This window comes from Pantherophis guttatus, chromosome 6 (genome assembly GCF_059756535.1).
Source record: "Pantherophis guttatus breed Tessera chromosome 6, ASM5975653v1, whole genome shotgun sequence".
Lineage (NCBI taxonomy): Eukaryota > Metazoa > Chordata > Lepidosauria > Squamata > Colubridae > Pantherophis > Pantherophis guttatus.
The window spans coordinates 41138452-41158170 of record NC_142068.1 but is presented as its reverse complement, the minus strand read 5'-3'; the positions used below and the strand labels follow the sequence as shown (position 1 = coordinate 41158170).

Sequence of the window (19719 nt, the reverse complement as noted above, 5' to 3'; positions counted from 1 at the left end):
TGCAATCCCCAGAGTTCCCTGAGGAAATTGGCGGATTGAAAAATCATTTGAATTCTATGATATAAATAGGCCATTTTGGGGATCAGCTACAGACATCAATTTGGGTTTTGAAAATCTGGATTTATGAGTACTGCCTATATGCAACCAGCTATGGCTCTTAGGATCCTGCTGGTTGTAGTGATAGAGGAAATTTCTCAGGTAGGAGGGAATCCTCTCTAAGAATGCTTCTTTCTCCTTTTCAACCTTGCCATAACCTATTGCCTAAGATGAAGCTTTCAGCCCTCAGGCGAGCTAGGGAAGACAAGGCAGGCAAGCAGATTTTCAAACCCTTGAAGCACTGTGACATGACAAGCAGCACATCTGCTGTCTTTCCCCAAACTATTAAAGGTACATGAGTCATAATGTTGAACATTGGCAATCCCTGCTCTAAGCGTAACAGGCAAAGCTGCTAATCCTAATATGCTTCAGGATGTAAATATGACACTAAAGCTAGCTGCAGTCTCCACCTACATCTTCCTCCCAGAGTTTCAACCATGATGTCAAAAATAAGAGCAGCACAGATACTGGACACCTACCTAGTTACAGAGCAAAATACCACCACCCCCTCAAATTTGGCTTCTTGGATTGAGCCGATTGAAAAAAAATCATATAGTCACCTTTAGCCACTCCATCATGCAAATATGCCACGACTGATCTGCCCTATTATTGCTACCTTCTCTTCTCCCCTTTGGCCATGATACCTGAACCGAAGTCAGCTGAGTCTCCTTTTACCTGAGGATCCCAAGTTTCTTCCTCATCCAAAGCTCAGGAGCTCTTGCTCTGCTTTCTCTTGCCACACCCTTGCCTGGATGTGGGTGCAGTTCAGACCAGCAGCAGCAGTGAAGACTTGCAGCCTGCACACAGCACTTGTTGCTGCCGTCCTCTTCCCATCAGTCGCACACAAAGCCATTCATGGCAAATGCTGACTGTAATTGGATCGCATCTGCTTGTCACTGCCACCCTAGCTGAGCATCCTGGAATTTTTAAAGGGGCCGTTCAGTAATAAAGGACGTATTAGCAGACATAGGAAGCAGCATAGTGATCTATTGCTTGCTTGGGAGTTACACATTACAGTATCATATCTTTGGAACACAGTAGCTGCTATTCACTAGATCAGAAAACAGGCATTCAGTGTTGCTTTCCATTATTGCACAGATGCCAAAATGTAAAGCTTTGTATTTACTATTAAAGGTGCTTTTTGTTATGCCAGAATGACATTTTTCCTGCATTAACTCCAGGTCATAATTTCTCCTTGTACTCTTTCTTTTTTTAACTTAAAAGAGCAAGACTTCAGCATGTTCTTAAACTGTTATGAGCATCTTTAATATTGAAAGGAAAATGCATGTTTGCACATTGCAATATATGTGTGCCAGTTATTTGCTGAAGTTCAGTATTAGGAGGTTCCTCATAAAATCATAGCATTAAAAAGGCCCATTAAGTTCAGTCTGCTTAGTGCAGCAGTTAAAACCTCCAACAGCCAAACAACTATCTAGCCCACGGATGTCAAACTTGTCGCGTCACGTTTTCGTCATGTGCACAATATTTTTTCCCCTTTGCAGCGCTGGGGTGGCTGTGGCCTGCATGTGACGCAGGCTGCCAGTTTGACACCCCTGATCTAGCCTCTGCTTAACACAGCTGTTTCCAGGTAACAGATTCAGCTGTCAAATTGTTCTGTCTGCAAGAAAGTTTTTCCTTACATTCAGACAGATTTTATCTTTTTGTAATTTAAATACATTCTTCCAAGACTCACATTCTGAAATAGAGACATATCTTAGCCATCTTGCATATGATATCCTTTAATACATTTGAAGAGGGCTAGCCTATCCTCTTTAGTTGCCTTTTCTCTAAACAAACCCGATGCCTTCAATTATTGGATTCTATTCCCCTATTTTATTCCTGTTGACCTTCTCTAAACCTGCTTCAATTTCTATAAATCTTTAGTGCAATGGGTAGAACTGAACTCAGTACTTGAGACTGGGTATCCCAAAGCAAAATAAAGTGAACTGATTACTTCAGGTTTTAAAAATCATATTTCTGTTGATGCAATCTGTAATTTGCATTTGGCCTTTTTAATAATTACATAGAAAAACTGTCTCATTCAGTGTGTAATCAACTTTATATGATCACCTTGTTGTTAGACTTAGATTATATTAATGGCCCCACATACTCCTAGTCATCTATACTATCAAACTATTCTGTAGTGAACTGGAGTACTGTCTCTGCACGGGCTAGAGCTGGAGAAAAGAAACAATTACTCTTGACTACTACATGCACCTTTAAATCATTGGTTGTTAGCTGAAAACCCACTAAGGTTGCCTTGCCCTTGTTTCTCATAGGAACAAAACCATGAACTATTAGCCCAACAATTAGACTGCTGTTAATGGCTTTTGTGATTTTGCATGATGAGTTAACTTAATGTGGTTTGCAAACCATAGTTCATGGTTTAGCATGTGGTTTAGCAGTTTATGGTGGAGCTTAAATTGTAATTTATCCAGTGAATCATGATTAAGGCATCATGTCTTAGTATGCTGTGTGAACACAATACAAGAAAAAAATGCATGTGGATATGTTTGGAGGATGATAAGGCTATTCCATGAGAATCAGTTTGATGTAGTCGTTAAAAGTTCCAGGCTAGAAACTTGGAAACTGAATTCTTGTCCCACCTTAGGCACAAAGCCAGCTGGGTCATTCTCTCTTGGCTTCTCAGGAGGCAATGACAAACTATTTCCAAAAACTTGCCAAGAAAACAGCAGGGACTTGCCCAGATGGTCTTCAGGAATCTGCACTAATTTGAACACACACACACACACACACACACACACACACAGCTATTCCATTGGAGTGGTAATATCTGTAGAGGATATGAAACATTTGTTTCCTGGAATTTGCAAAATCCTAGAGCAGTGTGCATGTGACAGAGAGATGAAATCCACATTACAACTTTGGAAAGCAAATTTCACCCTTTAAGTGTTTGCATGTGATGTCACAATGTAAATATGAAAGAGTGGAGCTTGTGTTATGATGTCATGATGTTAGTTCCCTTGTGGTTAAAAATATTTATCAATTGTACGTGAAATAAATTATTACACAGTGCGCTCTAATCTATCAGTGTTCAATGAACATAAACTAATGCTGAGGGAAATCATGCAAACTAATTTCTCTCAGCATTCTACACTAAAATGTGATTGCCTACTTTGTGCAATATCCATCATTGCATTTCTGTTTGCAGAATACGCTGCATTCATATAAGAAGTTAGGCTTGGTTACTTTTGACCTTGGCTTGTCCGTTTATGGTTTAGCATGTTATGCAAATCCAACCTTCAATGAATTGCACATCAATAAATTAGCTAATTCAACTAACCAGTTCATAGTGTTTACACAATATGTAAACACAGGAAGAGCATTGTGTGAGCATAGCGTTGTTCTGTTGATATAGATTATGCAGATAAAGAACACATGTATTATATGAACTCAAACCATAGAAATCTTCAACTATAATATCTGCACTTAGAGCTAACATTATTTATTGAACATTACTCCTTTATTGAACATCTGTTTTTCCTGCATAAAACTTAGTCTCTTCCTACTACACTTTAGAAACAAAAACTCTTCAGCAGGATAGTCTGCATAATCCCTTATGGCATTGACCACATCATCTATGAAATTTATGTGTGTTCCCTTAACAAAAAGAAGTAGGAAAACATAGTTGAAAGCTGGAACAATTAAAAGATCTTGAAGCTGATTCAACCGTGAGAGGAAAATAATATTAAGGCAATGCTGTAAGGATGGGCCATATAAAAAACAATCTTCCTCAGATGTTGTGTTGTGGTTAGGGTGATATAAGATGGAGACTTTAGGAAAGCAGCTCTTACAATAGTTTTTCTTAGACTACTACTGAACTTAAGTTTATATGTAAAGCAAGGATGAAAATGCTGTTCTTGTAATTCATTTTATAGTCTGCCTTTTCTCCAGACGTTCTCAGAGTACACACTATTCCTTTCAATTTTACCTCTATTATGACTTACCTATTAAGCAGATGAGAGAGAATGACTGGCCTAAAGTTCTCTTCCAGGGTTGAGGGTGGATTTGAACCTCTTGCATTCTCCACCACCATACAGTACGAGCCACCCTGACGTTTTTACCAGGATTGGATTTAGGTTGGATTTAGGGGAATGCAGTGGCTCAGTGGCTAAGATGCTATGTTTGTTGATCAGAAAGGTCGGCAGTTGATATACAACTTGTAGAAAGGAAACCAGGATGGAAATTAAACCCACAAAAAGAAAAGAAAAAAAGAAATAGGTCTCACAAAAATAGAAATTTCTAAATCAAGCAACAGTGAAGACAGTGATTTAAAAAAAAAAAGAATGAATATGTGAAAAGATAGTGGAGGCGAAGTATTGGTTAATATTATCCTGAGGACAGTGACAGACCTCTGCAATGCCGTAATTTTGGGATGTGAAAAGAGCCTTAAATTGTTGGATTTGAATTATCTACCTTGGATTTCTTTCTTGTATCGATAAATATATTATAACTATCCTGAACTACAAGGCAAGAGAGTTACGCTGGGGCATGCAGAAGATCTGGTTGTTACCCACTAGGATGATGGGAATTAATAATCCTGATGAAAGCCACAGTTACAACTATATGGAATATAATCATAATGTCACTCGGGTGGTTGTTTTTACTTTTATATATATATGAGGATATTTACTACTGATGGGGGCAGATGATGATTGAAGATTTTGAACAAACTGTTGCATCAGGAAGCTATGTTACCCTATTATGGATGATGGACTCAACAATCCAATGGAAAGACATCCAAGAAGATATTATATGGATTATAAATTTAAAGTCATTGTCTTTTTTTTTATATATATAACGGAATATATACATAATATATATATATTATATTTTAGCAGAGTGGGCAGTGGATTAAAGATATTAAGAATTGTTGTGCATGGCAATTTTGTAGGAAAGTGGGTGGAAATAGGTTAGTTTACTGATTGATTAGTTTAAGAAAAGGGATGTTTAAGTGATATATCTAGGGGAGTGGAGGAATGGATAGAGTTGAATAAATGTTAAATTAGGATTTATGGGGAAGGCTGCTTTGAAATGTTATATTAATATACACAAAAGATTAAATGTTAAAGTAGGATTTATTATATAGTTTTAAAGTGGAAGGTTGTTTTGAAATGTTGTAATAATATACAGATATAAGTTTGGGGGAGGAGAAAAAGGGCAGATTATTGCTAAATTGGGAGTTATAATAATATTATGCTAAATTAGAAGTTATCATACAATGTTATAGTAGAATGTTTTTTTTTTTGAAATGTATGGTAAAAGGGGGAATTAACAATATTAATAATATTATTAGCAAGTAAGGGTCAGTATTTAGAGGAGGGAGTAAGGGGATGGTAAAATATTATATAATCTGTTATGAATTAGGTTTTTGTTGTGAAGAAGTCACAGGGGGGGATGGTTGGTGAGGGGGGTTAGGGAGGAGGGGGGAGAAAAATGGGGGAAAAATTTGTATTTGAAAACTTTTTCAATAAAAAAAAAAGAAAGGTCGGCAGTTCAGCGGTTCGAATCCCTAGTGCAGCTTAACGGGGTGAGCTCCCGTTACTTGTCCCAGCTTCTGCCAACCTAGCAGTTTGAAAGCACATAAAAATGCAAGTAGAAAAATAGGGACCACCTTGGTGGGAAGGTAACAGCATTCCATCCGGGCACCTTCGGCATTAGTCATAGAATTGTCATCAGACAGCTCTGGTTCTTCAGCTTAGAAACGAAGATGAGCACTGCCCCCTAGAGTCAGGAACGACTAGCACATATGTGGGAGGGGAACCTTTACCTTTACCTTTACTTTACAGGAAGCTGTAGAAGCTGTTTGGCAAGTGCTAACAGAGAGAAAGACTGTGAAACAATTGAACTTAGCGAGGATGCTGTGAGCATAACAAACATATGAGAGACTAGGGATTAATCATCTTTGAACAGCTATGAATCTGTACAGGAAGACTTCATTTATGGAGACTGTCATATAAATAATAAAACTATAATAAATGAGTGGCCCTTTCAGATTCCTGGCCCTAAATTGTAGCATGCTTAGCTTATACCTAAATTTGATTCTGACCAGAAATTGTGCATTTAACTAAGAAAATAAAATACAAGTAAAGAAAAATATTTATTTACTATTATTATTTTCTGCTTTGAAAAGCACTAGGACTTTTAAAAGCTGTTTAGGTATTTTAAAAATTATCATCCTATTTTCTGACCATAAGTATATTTGCATACTTTCGGTGGACCTTCTCCGATTATTTTCTTCATTCTCTTGAATATTTAAACATAGAACTAGGAACACAATTTGCTATTCAAGCTGCTTTGATTTCATTCATTAATAGACAGAAACCTTTGAGGAAAAGCAGTCTTTGAAATCTTTATAAATAACACCGTGAGATCATTGGCATTTCTGGCATTGATATATCAACACTTGCTGAAGCAAATTGTTTTATTGAGAAGAACAAAATGAAGCATTAATTCAGATTCCATTGACATTAGAATTATTGGCCTAAATTAAGAAATATCATGAAATCCCATCTATAATGAATATCAAGGATAAGTATTCAATACTACTGCCAATAAAAAATAGAGGCAAAAAGACTTCAGCAAATGACATTCATGGGAGAGAAGCAGCTTCCACGGTATTAATTAATTTAGCACATACTGCATTGAATTAATGACAACATCCATAAAGAATGAGACCAGCACCATTTCAAGGTATGACTATGCTCCTTATGTTCTTTGTAACAATAAAACAATCTGTCCTGGGAGGAGAACCATTTGATGAACAAATCAGGAACCTCTGGAAATAGATAGCTTTCGCGTTTGGGTGAAATGGAGTTTTGCAATTGCCCTCTTCCCAATTTTTAAGACACTATGGAAATTAGAATTTAGAATAACAGAGTTGGAAGTCCAACCCCCTGCTTAGGCAGGAAACCCTACACCACTTCAGACAAATGGTTATCCAACATCTTCTTACAAACTTCCAGTGTTGGAGCATTCACAACTTCTGGAGGCAAGTTGTTCCACTGATTAATTGTTCTAACTGTCAGGAAATTTCTCCTTAGTTCTAAGTTGCTTCTCTCCTTGATTAGTTTCCACCCATTGCTTCTTGTCCTGCCCTCAGGTGCTTTGGAGAATAGCTTGACTGCCTCTTCTTTGTGGAAGCTGTCATCTGAATTAGAGGGAAGAGAAGGAAGAAAGACCCATAATCTTTCCCTGACTAGCCAATTCCTCTACATCTTTAATTCCAGCAGCTTTTAGGGTGGTAGATAAACAAATTTTGAGCGAGTGGTTTAAGAGGTACTTTGCATTTTTAAGTCATCAAGTGAGCTTTTGGGGGAGGCATAAGATAACTTTTTTTAAAAAAAAATTCTAGGCCCAATTAGTCTTTGTTAGCTGAGATTCATTTCACAATGGCTTTGAGTCACTTGATTTTTCTCCCCATTTTGTTAATCTGTTATTTTGACTGGTGTGTAGCACTGTGCTTTTAATGGAGGCAGGCTTCTAAATATTTTAAGAAACTGTTTAAATTGTCGATTTTTTTTTTATATTATGTGTGCAGTCACGTATTTTATTTATTTCATCTGAAGGACTTTATGTGAAGATGAATTTGAATGTATGGATGTATTTGCATACACAGCTCACCTTTTATTAAATAAGAGTCCATCAACACCAACTTCAGTTGTACACATGGGATATCTCCATTCTTTTCAAAAGAGGGGAAGATTCTGGAAGCCTAGAAATATTAGGCCACCACTAAAAGACATGAGATATTCACAGAAGATCCTCACAAACTCACAGAATTGTGAATCAGGCTACCTGTAGCTTGCTGTAAGGTTTCAGGCAGAGATAGAAGATCTCACAAAGTTTACGGCAATGCACATCTAGCTGAAAACTGAATGAGACTTTGGACATTGACCATAATGGCCAACTGTCTGCTGAAGTGATAGTTATGACAGAAGCCATAAAATTGGAATCTAGATCTTTTCAGAAGGTTTCCTTTGAACTAGAGTCTCACATTATTTGTGCCTTTCTTCAGAAGGGGGAAAAAACAGGAAAATATGCTTGTCTTCAATTCAGGATTTGAGGCTTTAAGGGTCTATATTCTTCAAGAATCAGGACAGAGCTTAATAAGAGTAGATTCAAGGTAAAAGTCTGTAAAAGTCTTTAATTTGCCCTTTTAGAAGTTTTCTGTAGATCTGCAATTATATTCTGCCTTGTGATAAAAATATAATGAATGCTTTCAAATAATTAAAATAAGTATAGATTGCTTAAATTAAGCATACAATGCACCTTACATTTGTTTAACATAAGCAAAGTTTAAACTTTAAATGTTTGGGAAACATAATTTTAACTTAGAAGCTAACTACACAAATATTAAAACCTCAATTTTTGCATATCTGTCACTCTTTTAGCAGATCTTCAAATAAATGATTTCATTTTACCAATCTGCTAGACAATCTGCTAGACAATTATTATTAGATTAATATAAAAATGGATGGATCACCAAAACATAACTACAATCATGGCACTGTCAATATGAAGTAAACTTTTTATATCCACGTGGTTAGTACACAGTTTGTATAAGACGAAGGTAAAGGTAAAGGTAAAGGTTGCCCTCACACACATGTGCTAGTTGTTCCTGAGTCTAGGGGGTGGTGCTCATCTCCGTTTCAAAGCTGAAGAGCCAGCGCTGTCCGAAGACGTCTCTATGGTCATGTGGCTGGCATGACTAAATGCCAAAGGTGCACGGAACACTGTTACCTTCCCACCAAAGGTGGTCCCTAGTTTTCTACTTGCATTTTTTACAAATGCTTTCGATCTGCTAGGTTGCCAGAAGCTGGGACAAGTAACGGGAGCTCACCCCGTTACGCGGCACTAGGGATTCGAACTGCTGAACTGCCAACCTTTCAATTGACAAGCTCAGCATCTTAGCCACTGAACCACCATGTCCCTGTATAAGACTATAGGAGTTTAATTGCTTTTTACTGTTTTGGTAAAATAGCCAGAAGGGTCTGGAGGAAAAGTTAAGTCTATATCAAGAAGAAAGAATCATACAGTAGAAAGGGGCCATTTAAAACTAGTCCAGTTTAGTGTCTGGTATAGTCCAAATTAAAATCCTCCCCTCCCCCATGGCCACTAGGTCTCATTTAATCACATTTAGTGAAGGAGAACCTATTAGCTTAGTGACTAGTTCCATTGTATAACTGCTCTTTGTTTTAGGACATTTTTTCTAAAAGTTAACTGAAGTCCTGTAAATTACGTCTATTAGTATGCATAGTATGCAATAATGGAGAAGTTGTGGCCTTCTGCCTTCCTTTCAAGAATTTGAAGAATACTGTTGTGGTCCCGCCCTCTGAGCCTGTCCCATCGGAGGAAGAAAGCTCCGAGCATGAGGAAGAGGAGTCAGCCAGGCCTCCCTCTCCAGGCCCCTCCCCTCTGGCATTGTCTCAGGTGCCGGCCGAGGGAGAGGAGATTAGCAGGGAGACAGGTGGCTCGGATCAGAGTGACGAAGAAACATCATTCCTGGACGCACGCCTCCGAAGGCGTGATAAACGATTGCAGCAGCTTAGGAGGCGTGCTAGGGATTAGAACTGAGTCACTGGACCACACCCCAGAGACTATATAATAGAGGGTAGTGGTCAGGGATCCTTGTGACGAACAAAACTAACCTTGGATAGTCACTAAAGCCTCGTTCGGAACTGCGGAGAGAAATAATTATTGTTGTCGGACATTTGGAAGCTGAGTATTTTATCTGTCTGTCTGATAGACGGTGTGTCTATCGCTGCCAAGTCGGAGATAAAGAAACTGGGTGCGTTCCAAAGTGTTTCCTTAACCCTCGGCTGGCTGTGTTTGTGTGTGTGTGTGGATGGGGACAGATCAAATACGACCCCATTCCCTTTGGCTTCTTGGATGAGAAGTGATGCTGTGTGCAATTTGAAGGCAGAGATTGCTTATTCCCCTGCTATTAATAGCATTAAATAGTATTACAAGATGAATTACAATTCATTTTATTGTATATTTTACAAATTTATGAGGCTACCCAGAGCCCTGAGGTCCATTACTTCTATATGATCCACAGGAATATGCGTGGCATTTCTGGAAAGGGAATTCAGGGCTTCAGTATAATGAAAGAAAGCTCTAACTCTTCTTTTTTGCAGTTCAAACAAGCATACATTTTTGGCCAAGTCAAAAAGAATTTCATTTCTAAGTTCAGCCGGAATGGAAAAATATCCTAGAGATTCGCTGAAAAGCAGGATACAGTTGGTTTACTGCAGTTAGAAAGAGCTGAGGAAGAAATGCAAATGCAAAATTTAATGTTGCTCTTGGCCATTAGAAATATGCTCCCAAAAGGACAGTTGCTTTCCTCAGAAGTTCTTTGTGATTGACATAAAGGGGGATCTTCTTGTCCACCACCTGCCATCGCACGAACACTTCAAAGTCACAGCCCTGGAGAAACTGGAGAGAGAAATCCCAGACAGGAAAAAGAATTTGGTTACAATTAGTTTCCCTGCAGCCTCATGAAAGTCAGAAGGAAACAGTCTTGGAACATGTGATATGAGAAGATTACCTCAAAAACCTCAGTAAATCTATTAATCTGAGATTGATGAGAATAAAAATCATTTTTAGGGTCTGCACTTTTTCTCTTTGCTTAATGCAATATTCAATACAGTGTATGACTGTGTCTGCAGTAGACCTGCTGAATATTCCTCTTATTACATTGTCAGGAATTGTGATCCATTCTCTATCTCTCTATCTCATACACATGCATGCATGTCTACATATACACATACACAAATGCACAATCTCTCTTCTCTGTGCCCATTTCTTTCTTCACCATCATTTTGCCTTTCGCCTTTCAGAGTGCTTTCCTAAATTTCTTTGGCCACTTCATCTATCTCCTTCGGCACCCACCACCCTGGGTTTCGTTCACAGAATCTTAGAATCTGCATCTTGAGGATAGCATGATGGTAAGAAGTGACCTGGTGACACGTACTGAATTCAGACGCTTCATTTCGACATCATTCTGATCTTCAAAATGTACACTGATGGCCACTGTCTCTATCCAAGCATTGTCTGTGTTCCTTGGATCATCCAGGTACCCTTTATATATCTGGAAGAAGATAAGATTCAAGGAGATTATTTATATATATATATATATATATATATAAAGAGAGAGAGAGAGAGAGAGAGAGAGGGTGGGGGGAGAGAAGACAGAAAGGCTGGTATCATTTATAGGATAGGGCTGTTTCTTATTATTGGTAATCTAAAGAACAACTCTCATAAAGGTGTGTAGTAGTAAATATTTTAAAAGTACCATTTCTTCTGGAAAAGATGCTGGTGGTACTGTTATCTTACTATAGAAAATACCTTTAGCTCAGATGTCCTAGAATAGAAGGCATTTTTCTGTTTCTGATGTGTGTTGTGAGATTAAGGAGTCTTTATAGTGCCTTAAAACACATGGATAAAATCAACCCCAACTGGGAAACAGTTAACATTTTGTATCAAGCCAAATCCAAAAGTGCTTCTATACTGTTTAAAAGAAAATCAAAAACCTAGGTAAGAAAGAAACAGCCCAGAACATATCTCCTCCAGCAGCCAACACACAAATAAATTGAGAACAATACCAGATAAATGATGAGGGAAGAAATAATACGCTAATCCGGGAACCATCAAAAAAGAAACACATCCCGAACAAAACAGCAGAGCAAGCTACTATATTTAAATATACAAAAGAATGAAGGCTATTGCTTAATGCATTGTAAGCCGCCCTGAGTCTCCGGAGAAGGGCGGCATATAAATCAAATTTTAAAAAAACAAAAAACAGCCAGCCTCTCCACTCTCCTTCACACTTCACATTAATTAAGTTACCTAACCTGGTTAATGAAAAGTTGACAAAAAAGCAACCAAGCTAGCACAAAGACTCAACCCTGACCTACTGTACATACATTCTCCTATATTGGTTAAATCATTGTTTGATTACAGGCTTGTGAAAATTGATTAAAAAGTTACTTTGCTAAATATTCGGGACCTTACATAATATGGTTACATCAGTGCATACAGAAATTCTCCTAAAATGAATAAATAAAATGTGCATGACCCATTCTTTGTCTTTGGTAAACTGCAAACTTTCTGTATTGTTAAAAAGTCATCTTAAAAAACATGATTCATCCTATATTGTGTCCCCATTTATGCACTATATAAGCCCAGCATCACAAGTGCAATTCCCTACGACTGTCATGCATTTGGGAAAAGTGGCTAATGTTCACCAACAATTCTATAAGACTCTTCTCTGCTTTTATCAAGCCACAACTGCATGGCCAAATACCTCTGTTCCTTGATTCAGCAATTTCTGAAATTGTGGCCAGAACTCTCGTCTCAGGACCTGTTTTATTTTTTGTGGCAATGCTTCCCCAGGTTCAAGAGATCCCTGGAAAGAATCAAAGCATTATTTAGCGTAAGAGGCAGATAACACTTTACACATTCTATTAACTATAATGCTACAGAAAACAGAAATTTCTATTCACTTAATAAACTTAATGGCTCAGGACCTGGGTACTTACGAGACCGCCTTCTGCCACCGATAGCCTCCCACCGACCAGTTCGCTTCCACAGAGAGGGACTCCTCAGGGTGCCGTCGGCCAAATTATGTCGGCTGGCGACACCCAGGGGAGAGCCTTCTCTGTGGGAGCCCCTGCCCTTTGGAATGAACTGCCCCCGGACATATGCAAGATCTCTGACCTCCGAGTTTTCCGCTGTGCTCTTAAGACCCTGCTCTTCCGACAGGCAGGGCTAGCTTCATAATTTAGTTTTAAATTTGTAGTTCTTAAAATTTTTGGGTTTTTTAGCTAATTTTGGCCTTAAATGTAATACTTTTAAGAATTTTTTTAATTTAAATTGTGATATTTGTATTGTGTTTTACCTGGCTGTACACCGCCCCGAGTCCCTCGGGAGAGGGGCGGTATAGAAATAAAATTATCCTTATCCTTATCCTTAATAAAATGATAAATCTCTGAGGTGCAGGTAAGTATGAGTTGATTTCTTAGCTAACATCTTGGTTAAAAGTAAAATCCAGTATTGGAAACTCAGATAAGAATTCTGGAATGCTTTGCTGAGGTATTAAAATCAAGGATTTTAATTATACACCTTTACCTCCAGGGCATATCATGATACTGTTGAGATGCTAGAAATGTGGAGGTCTGAACAGGGAAGAGCACGCTTCAACTTGACCCAAGCAAACTGCATCAATTTTGGTTTTAAGGCCCCCTGGATGCAGAGATTTACCATCCTTAGCTCTTTGTTGGGTTGCCTTGCCCCAGGCAGAACATATTGTGGATCCTCCAGGAAATGTGGCTGCTACTTGAGGAATGGGTAGCAGCCATGGCCAGAAGGGCTTTGTGCATAGATTTGTCTTCTAACCAATTGTGTGGTTTCCTGGATTGGAAAACATTACTAAAGATCACTCGTGCCTTGATTGCCTCCTGAATGAATTACTGCAGTGAACTCTACGTAGAAAATCAGCAGCAGCATGGGCAGTTATGGGTGCCCCTCAGGAGGCCCATATTGCATTCTGTGAGATACACAGATTCCGAGTAGGCTTCTCCATGCATTTCAAGAGGTTGTTGCTTCCTATAAAGCTCTTTGTATACCTTTCTCCAATTGTTTACACCCAAGCCACTAGTTCTGGCTGGGTAGGCATGCTCTGAGTTTGATTCATTTGATGTTTCATAATCTTTAACGATTAGGATGTTTCCTCAGGCATGGGGCCTGTAGATTGGATTACCCTGTCATTCTGGTTTTCTTTGGTATAATTGCAGCTATGTGGTTGAATTGAAGGAGGTAAATAAGTAAGATTTTTAGGCCCATGCCACTTCGTTGGAATCAAGCTCGGTCTACAGCACAGAACATACTCTTAGCCATTTAATGAAAAATATACCCAACTCATGTTTTCATTATGGAAAATTTCAGAAAGCAGTCATACTTTTATTTTTTCATTTTTGTGGTCCTCCACTTATGATTGGTCACTTAGCAATCATTCACAGTTACAATGGATCTCTTGGGACAACTTATGACCTGGATTCAAAATTCTAATGCCCCCCGCCCCCCTGCCCCCATGATCACATTATTGCATTTTGGGTGCCTAGCAACTGCACACTTATGCATCATCCTGTGGTCACATGACTATGATTTTCAACATTTTTGCAAGAAAACACATTTACAGTGGATTTGCTTAATGCCCACAGTATTTGTTTTAGAACTGCCATGTTTGCTTAATGACCACTGCAGAGAAAGTACAATTGGATGATCTGCTTAACTACCAGCATCAGATGACTGTAATTTTAGGGTCAATTATAGCTTTAAGTCAAGGACTACCAGTAGACATAGTTTGTTGTTTTAATAGAACATATTATTAATTGGCATGATTTTATTAAAATACCAATTTAGATCTTACTGAAGATAGACTGCCCCATATATGCTTACCCCAAGCAAAGCCCAATTATCCAAGAAAGGGAATTTGACCACTAGAACTTCCAGCATTTTCTTCAAGTTTTTTCTATAAATAGATCCATCAACATTCCTCCGCCAACTATAAAAAAACAGATTGCTGTTGTATCTAAGGTACATGAAGAAATCTATAATACTAAAATAAAATGAGCTCTGACTGTTATCTGGATGAGAAGCAGGATACAAATGTAATTATCTAAATATATACTGTATTACTGTATTAAACTCTATTACACCAGTCAGATATTCATTATGCACCCCCTCCCCCACCAAAAGAAGATATAGGCCTCTGCATAGTAGTTAAAAATCATTGTAATAGACTTTTCTGGTTGTTGTTGTTGTTGTTGTTGTTGTTAGTTGCGAAGTCATGTCTGACCCATCGCGACCCCATGGACAACGTTCCTCCAGGCCTTCCTGTTCTCTACCATCCTCTGGAGTCCATTTACGGTCATCCCTACTGCTTCAGTGACTCCATCATCATTCTCTGTAGTCCCCTTCTTCTTTTGCCCTCAATCTTTCCCAGCATTAGGTTCTTCTCCAGTGAGTCCTTCCTTCTCATTAGGTGGCCAAAGTATTTGAGTTTCATCTTCAGGATCTGGTCTTCTAAAGTGCAATCAGGGTTGATCTCCTCTAGGACTGACCAGTTGGATCACCTTGCAGTCCAAGGGACTTGCAGGAGTCTTCTCCAGCACCATAGTTCAAAGGCCTCAATTCTTTGGCACTCAGCCTTTCTTATGGTCCAACTTTCATAGCCATACATTGCAACTGGGAAAATCATAGCCTTGACTATATGCACTTTTGTCGGGCAGGATGATGTCTCTGCTTTTTAGTATGCTGTCTAGATTTGCCATAGCTTTCCTCCCCAGGAGAAAGCATCTTTTAATTTCTTGGCTGCAGTCCCCATCTGCAGTGATCTTGGCGCCCAGGAAAATAAAATCTGTCACTACCTCCATTTCTTCCCCATATATTTGCCAGGGATTGAGAGGGCCGGATGGCATGATCTTCTGCATTCAACTGGGTAATATCTTTGTTTTTCTCCCTTGCCTTTCGCTTCCCTTCTTTCCTCAGCTATTTGCAAAGCTTCCTCTGACAGTCATTTTGCTTTCTTGCATTTCTTTTTCTTTGGGATGTTATTGTTACCTCTTGTACAATGTTGCGAACCTCCGTCCACAGTTCTTCAGGCACTCTGTCTATCAGATCTAATTCCTTAAATCTATTTGTCACGTCTACTGTATATTTATCAGGAATATGATTTAGTTCATACCTGAGTGGCCTAGTGTTTTCCCTACTTTCTTCAATTTAAGCCTAAATTTTGCAACGAGAAGCTCATGAAAGCTACTCCATTTCTTCTGCGGGATTCTTGCCCACAGTAGTATACCTGATGGTCATCTGAATTAAATTCACCCATTCCAGTCCATTTTAGTTCGCTGATTCCTAGGATGTCGACGTTTAGTCTTGTCATCTCTTGTTTGACCACGTCCAGCTTGCCTTGATTCATAGAAATTACATTCCAGATTCCTATGGAGAGAACATTTTTACAGCATTGGACTTCCCTTTCACCACCAGATGCATCCACAGCTGAGCGTCCTTTCAGCTTTGGCCCAGTCACTTCACTCTTTCTGGTGCTACTAGTACTAGCCCTCTGCTCTTCCCCAGAGCATATTGGACATCTTCCGACCTGAGGGGCTCATCTTCCGGTGTCATATCTTCTTTCCTTTTGATACTGTCCATGGGGTTTTCATGGCAAAGATACTGGAGTGGGCTGCCATTTCCTTCTCCAGTGGATCATGTTTTGTCAGAACTCTCTTCTATGAACTGTCCGTCTTGGGTGGCCCTGTACCGCATAGCTCATAGCTTCATTGAGCTATGCAAGCCCCTTTGCCATGACAAGGCAGTGTTCTGCCCCAGCTTCGGATTCCCAGAGAATGTGACACACACCAAGCTTCTCAAACACTGTTTAATTCCAAACAAACCCCTTTCAAGAATGCAGGCTTCCCGTGCAAAGGGTCCTTATCAAAGTTATTAAGAACAAAGTCCGACAAAGGTTGGCAACCTGCCCAGAAAACCAGATATGAGAAGTCGCTCGCTCTCCAAGATGTTCTGTAGTAATGAGACATTGTTTCTAGCAAGAAAGCACTAGCTGCGTGCGACTTAAAAATAGGCTAAGGGAGTGGCCAATTATCCTCAAGCCTTACTCTCGAGTAGACCCCCTCATCCTGAGGAGCTACTCCTGCCTTTTGGCAGCCCTGCGCGCCCGAGCATTGAGGAGAGGCTCCTCCACTTCGCTCTCTCCACTGGAAGGAGCCTCTGGAGGTTCTGAAGGCCCTGGCTGAGTGTCTGCCTCTGGCATCACATCCTCTTCGGCCTCCTTGCTGTCTGATGCCAGCGCCGGCTGCGCAGGCTGCTGGCACGACACCACACCAGCCTCCTCGTCATCGGGATCAGCCACGATCCGCGCAGGCTGCTGGCGGGCCACAACAGGCAGTAATCCATGAAGGGGACTTTTCCGGTATCTCTATCCTATTCAGCCTCAAATATTTATTCAATAAATCATAAACTAAAAACTTAAGATGAATGTTCTGCTTTTTGATAGTGAGAAAAAGTCTTTTGAAACTACATGCAGCTTCTTATGACCTACATCAGATCATGAGCATCCAAGGTTTTTTTCTTCTCCTGTTGCCATGGATACCACACTTAAGCTGCAAAGGTGCTGCTGTCAACACCTAAGGCTCAGAAGTATGGTGAAAAGAGGAATAGTTCAAAATACTGATCTGCGGAAACAAGATGTCTGCTTCTAATCTCTGGATGAGTATAAAAAAGGAAGTAAAATAAAAACAAATTACAATGGAAGCACATAAAATTTCCTCACCGTGTCACAACTGGATGCAGGGCATGATTTGGTCCAAAGAACCTAAGGATTCCCTGGCCCCTTAAGCCTGTCCTGCCCATGGGATTTCTGAAAGAGAAACAATAGTTCTGCCATGAGCTAAGGCCATTGGGATGCTGCTCTTTCCCTGGGAACACCAATCTGGAAACAAATGTTCAAGGAGAGGTCAGAGAATGATAAGCTAAACAGTTATTAACAGGGTTTTAGTTTGAACCAAGGCTCACTAGTACGTACACCTGAAGAAAAACCGAATTACTGAGGAAAAGGCATTTGGATCGACCATCATCCAACTAAAAGAGTATTACTTGACTGGCCTGCCTTTCCCTATGGAGTAACCCATCTTTAGATAATCTGCTGAAAGAGAAAGGCTGCCTTCCAATAAAGAATCATAGTAATTGATTATGTCACTTAGGAACCCTTAAGGAATCAGAGGTTTTTCACAATGGTGAAGTTCAGCATCTCTGGCTATGAGCCTTTTGGTTTGAGGCCACTGAACATTTTCACCTCATTCTTTCACTAGCCTTATTGTTATGATCTCCTATCAAGAGAATGTGGGTGCAAGTAACCTGATTTTTTTTAAATGCTGAACAAAATATATCACACCTATAATTTGACTCTGGAATGTGCACTCTCAACATATCTTGATCAAACTATTGTGAAGTTGAAACATATCTTGATCAAACTACTGTGAGTTTGAAACATATCTTGATCAAAATACGGTGAACTTGAAAAGGAGAGCAATTTCCTGAATAAGATACTTCCATATAGCTTATTTTGTTATCTGCTATAACCGCTGCACTTGAAATGGGATATTTGAGTTCAAGCATAAACATTCAGCACATTCATGATTGGACTCTGTTTGACTTCCATATTCTCATGTTAACTAATTTTCAGCCCAAAGTGGACACAGTAACCAAGATTCCCTCTGTGTTATCAGACTCACAGTGGCAAGCCATCCTTGACAGTATAAGTGCCATGGAAACTCTGCCTGTTGATTTCTCCATCCAGGCTGTTGAAGTTTATTCTTGAAAGGTTCTCCAAATTGCTGGAAGATAGGAGCAAAACTTTAATCTTTTTAGTATCTTTGGCCAGTAAAACGCAACTTTTAAACCAAAGGACCTCAATGTAACAAAAAATAATCAGTAGAAATTTGTGATAGAAGCAAATAGAAGCAGCAGCTCCCTAAAAAAAATTAGACAATGCCCAGGTATAGTGAGAGGAAGCTAGTAGTAGGAAGCAGCTATAAGAGCACTTACTCTCTCAGGAACTTTGGTGTAATATCCTCTTGTGTTTCAGAACTATAGAAGGGTGGATTATAGATATCGAACTCTGTCTGCCAGGGAAAAAAAGGATACTTTAGACTTCAGAGTTTTGCATAGCAACATGTACTCTCATTTCAAGTACAAGGTATTTTGGAGAATTCCAAAATGAAAACTGAAATTCTTTCTGAATTTCCTTAGGCCTAGTGGATCAGGTACCATACGATACCATATTCCCCTGCCCCCCTATTGTTGTAGTGTTCTGCTTTTGTGTTCTTGTAAGATGAAAATGTGCATACCTTATAATAAACAAACATGGTTGCTCATGCATGAGCAATAGTTATATGTATATGCATGAGACAAGAAAAGGCAACAAAACAAAAGGAAGCAAAATCTATATAAGGCAACACCATTTGTTACCCATTTCAATATCTTTTTTTAGCCTTGCTTCCACCATGTCCGTATAGTGTTCATATATTGCTTGTGTTCTTTAAGCTTCTCAACTCACATCTTTCCCTTTTATAGGATCTCATTAACTCCTGAACTTCCCATTCTTCACACTGTAGTCTGTTGCAATTCAATCCTTAATCATTTTTGCTATAGGATCAAATCACCTCTAAATATTTTTCCACTTGTCCTTCACTTTTTTATTCAAGCCCTATTCATGACCTATTAATTCTTGACCCAATCTCTTTTTTTTAATCACACCCACTTCTAAAGCATTCCATTCCTACTTCATTCAATTAATGTTATATTTTTCCTAACATATTCAACTTTCAATTCCATATAACAAAATGGGAAGACTCTTTACACAGACATTTTTACTTCTTTCAACAAGCATTATTTCCTCACTGTAAACAGATACTATCCATTATTTTTCTATCAGCATTTGCATTCCTTACAATGTCTCCGTCTATAAACTGAGTTCAGAGCTAAAGCCTCTAAAATAGGCTGATCAGATGCCACTAAATC

The 19719-nt window shown here is 39.1% G+C and overlaps 1 protein-coding gene across 1 annotated transcript in view; it reads right to left on the bottom strand.

Moving 5' to 3' along the window:
- Positions 1-10090: 10090 nt before the first annotated feature.
- Positions 10091-19719, bottom strand: part of TRPM2 (transient receptor potential cation channel subfamily M member 2) — a 48039-nt gene continuing 38410 nt past the window's right edge. The window contains exons 27-33 of the mRNA XM_060683096.2: positions 18745-18821; positions 18432-18533; positions 17471-17557; positions 14578-14683; positions 12425-12526; positions 11093-11209; positions 10091-10554 (exon numbers count right to left, since the gene is read on the bottom strand). Of these exons, the coding sequence (XP_060539079.2) occupies positions 10429-10554; positions 11093-11209; positions 12425-12526; positions 14578-14683; positions 17471-17557; positions 18432-18533; positions 18745-18821 (717 nt within the window). The 3' untranslated portion in view covers positions 10091-10428. The remainder of the gene's footprint in view (positions 10555-11092; positions 11210-12424; positions 12527-14577; positions 14684-17470; positions 17558-18431; positions 18534-18744; positions 18822-19719) is intronic.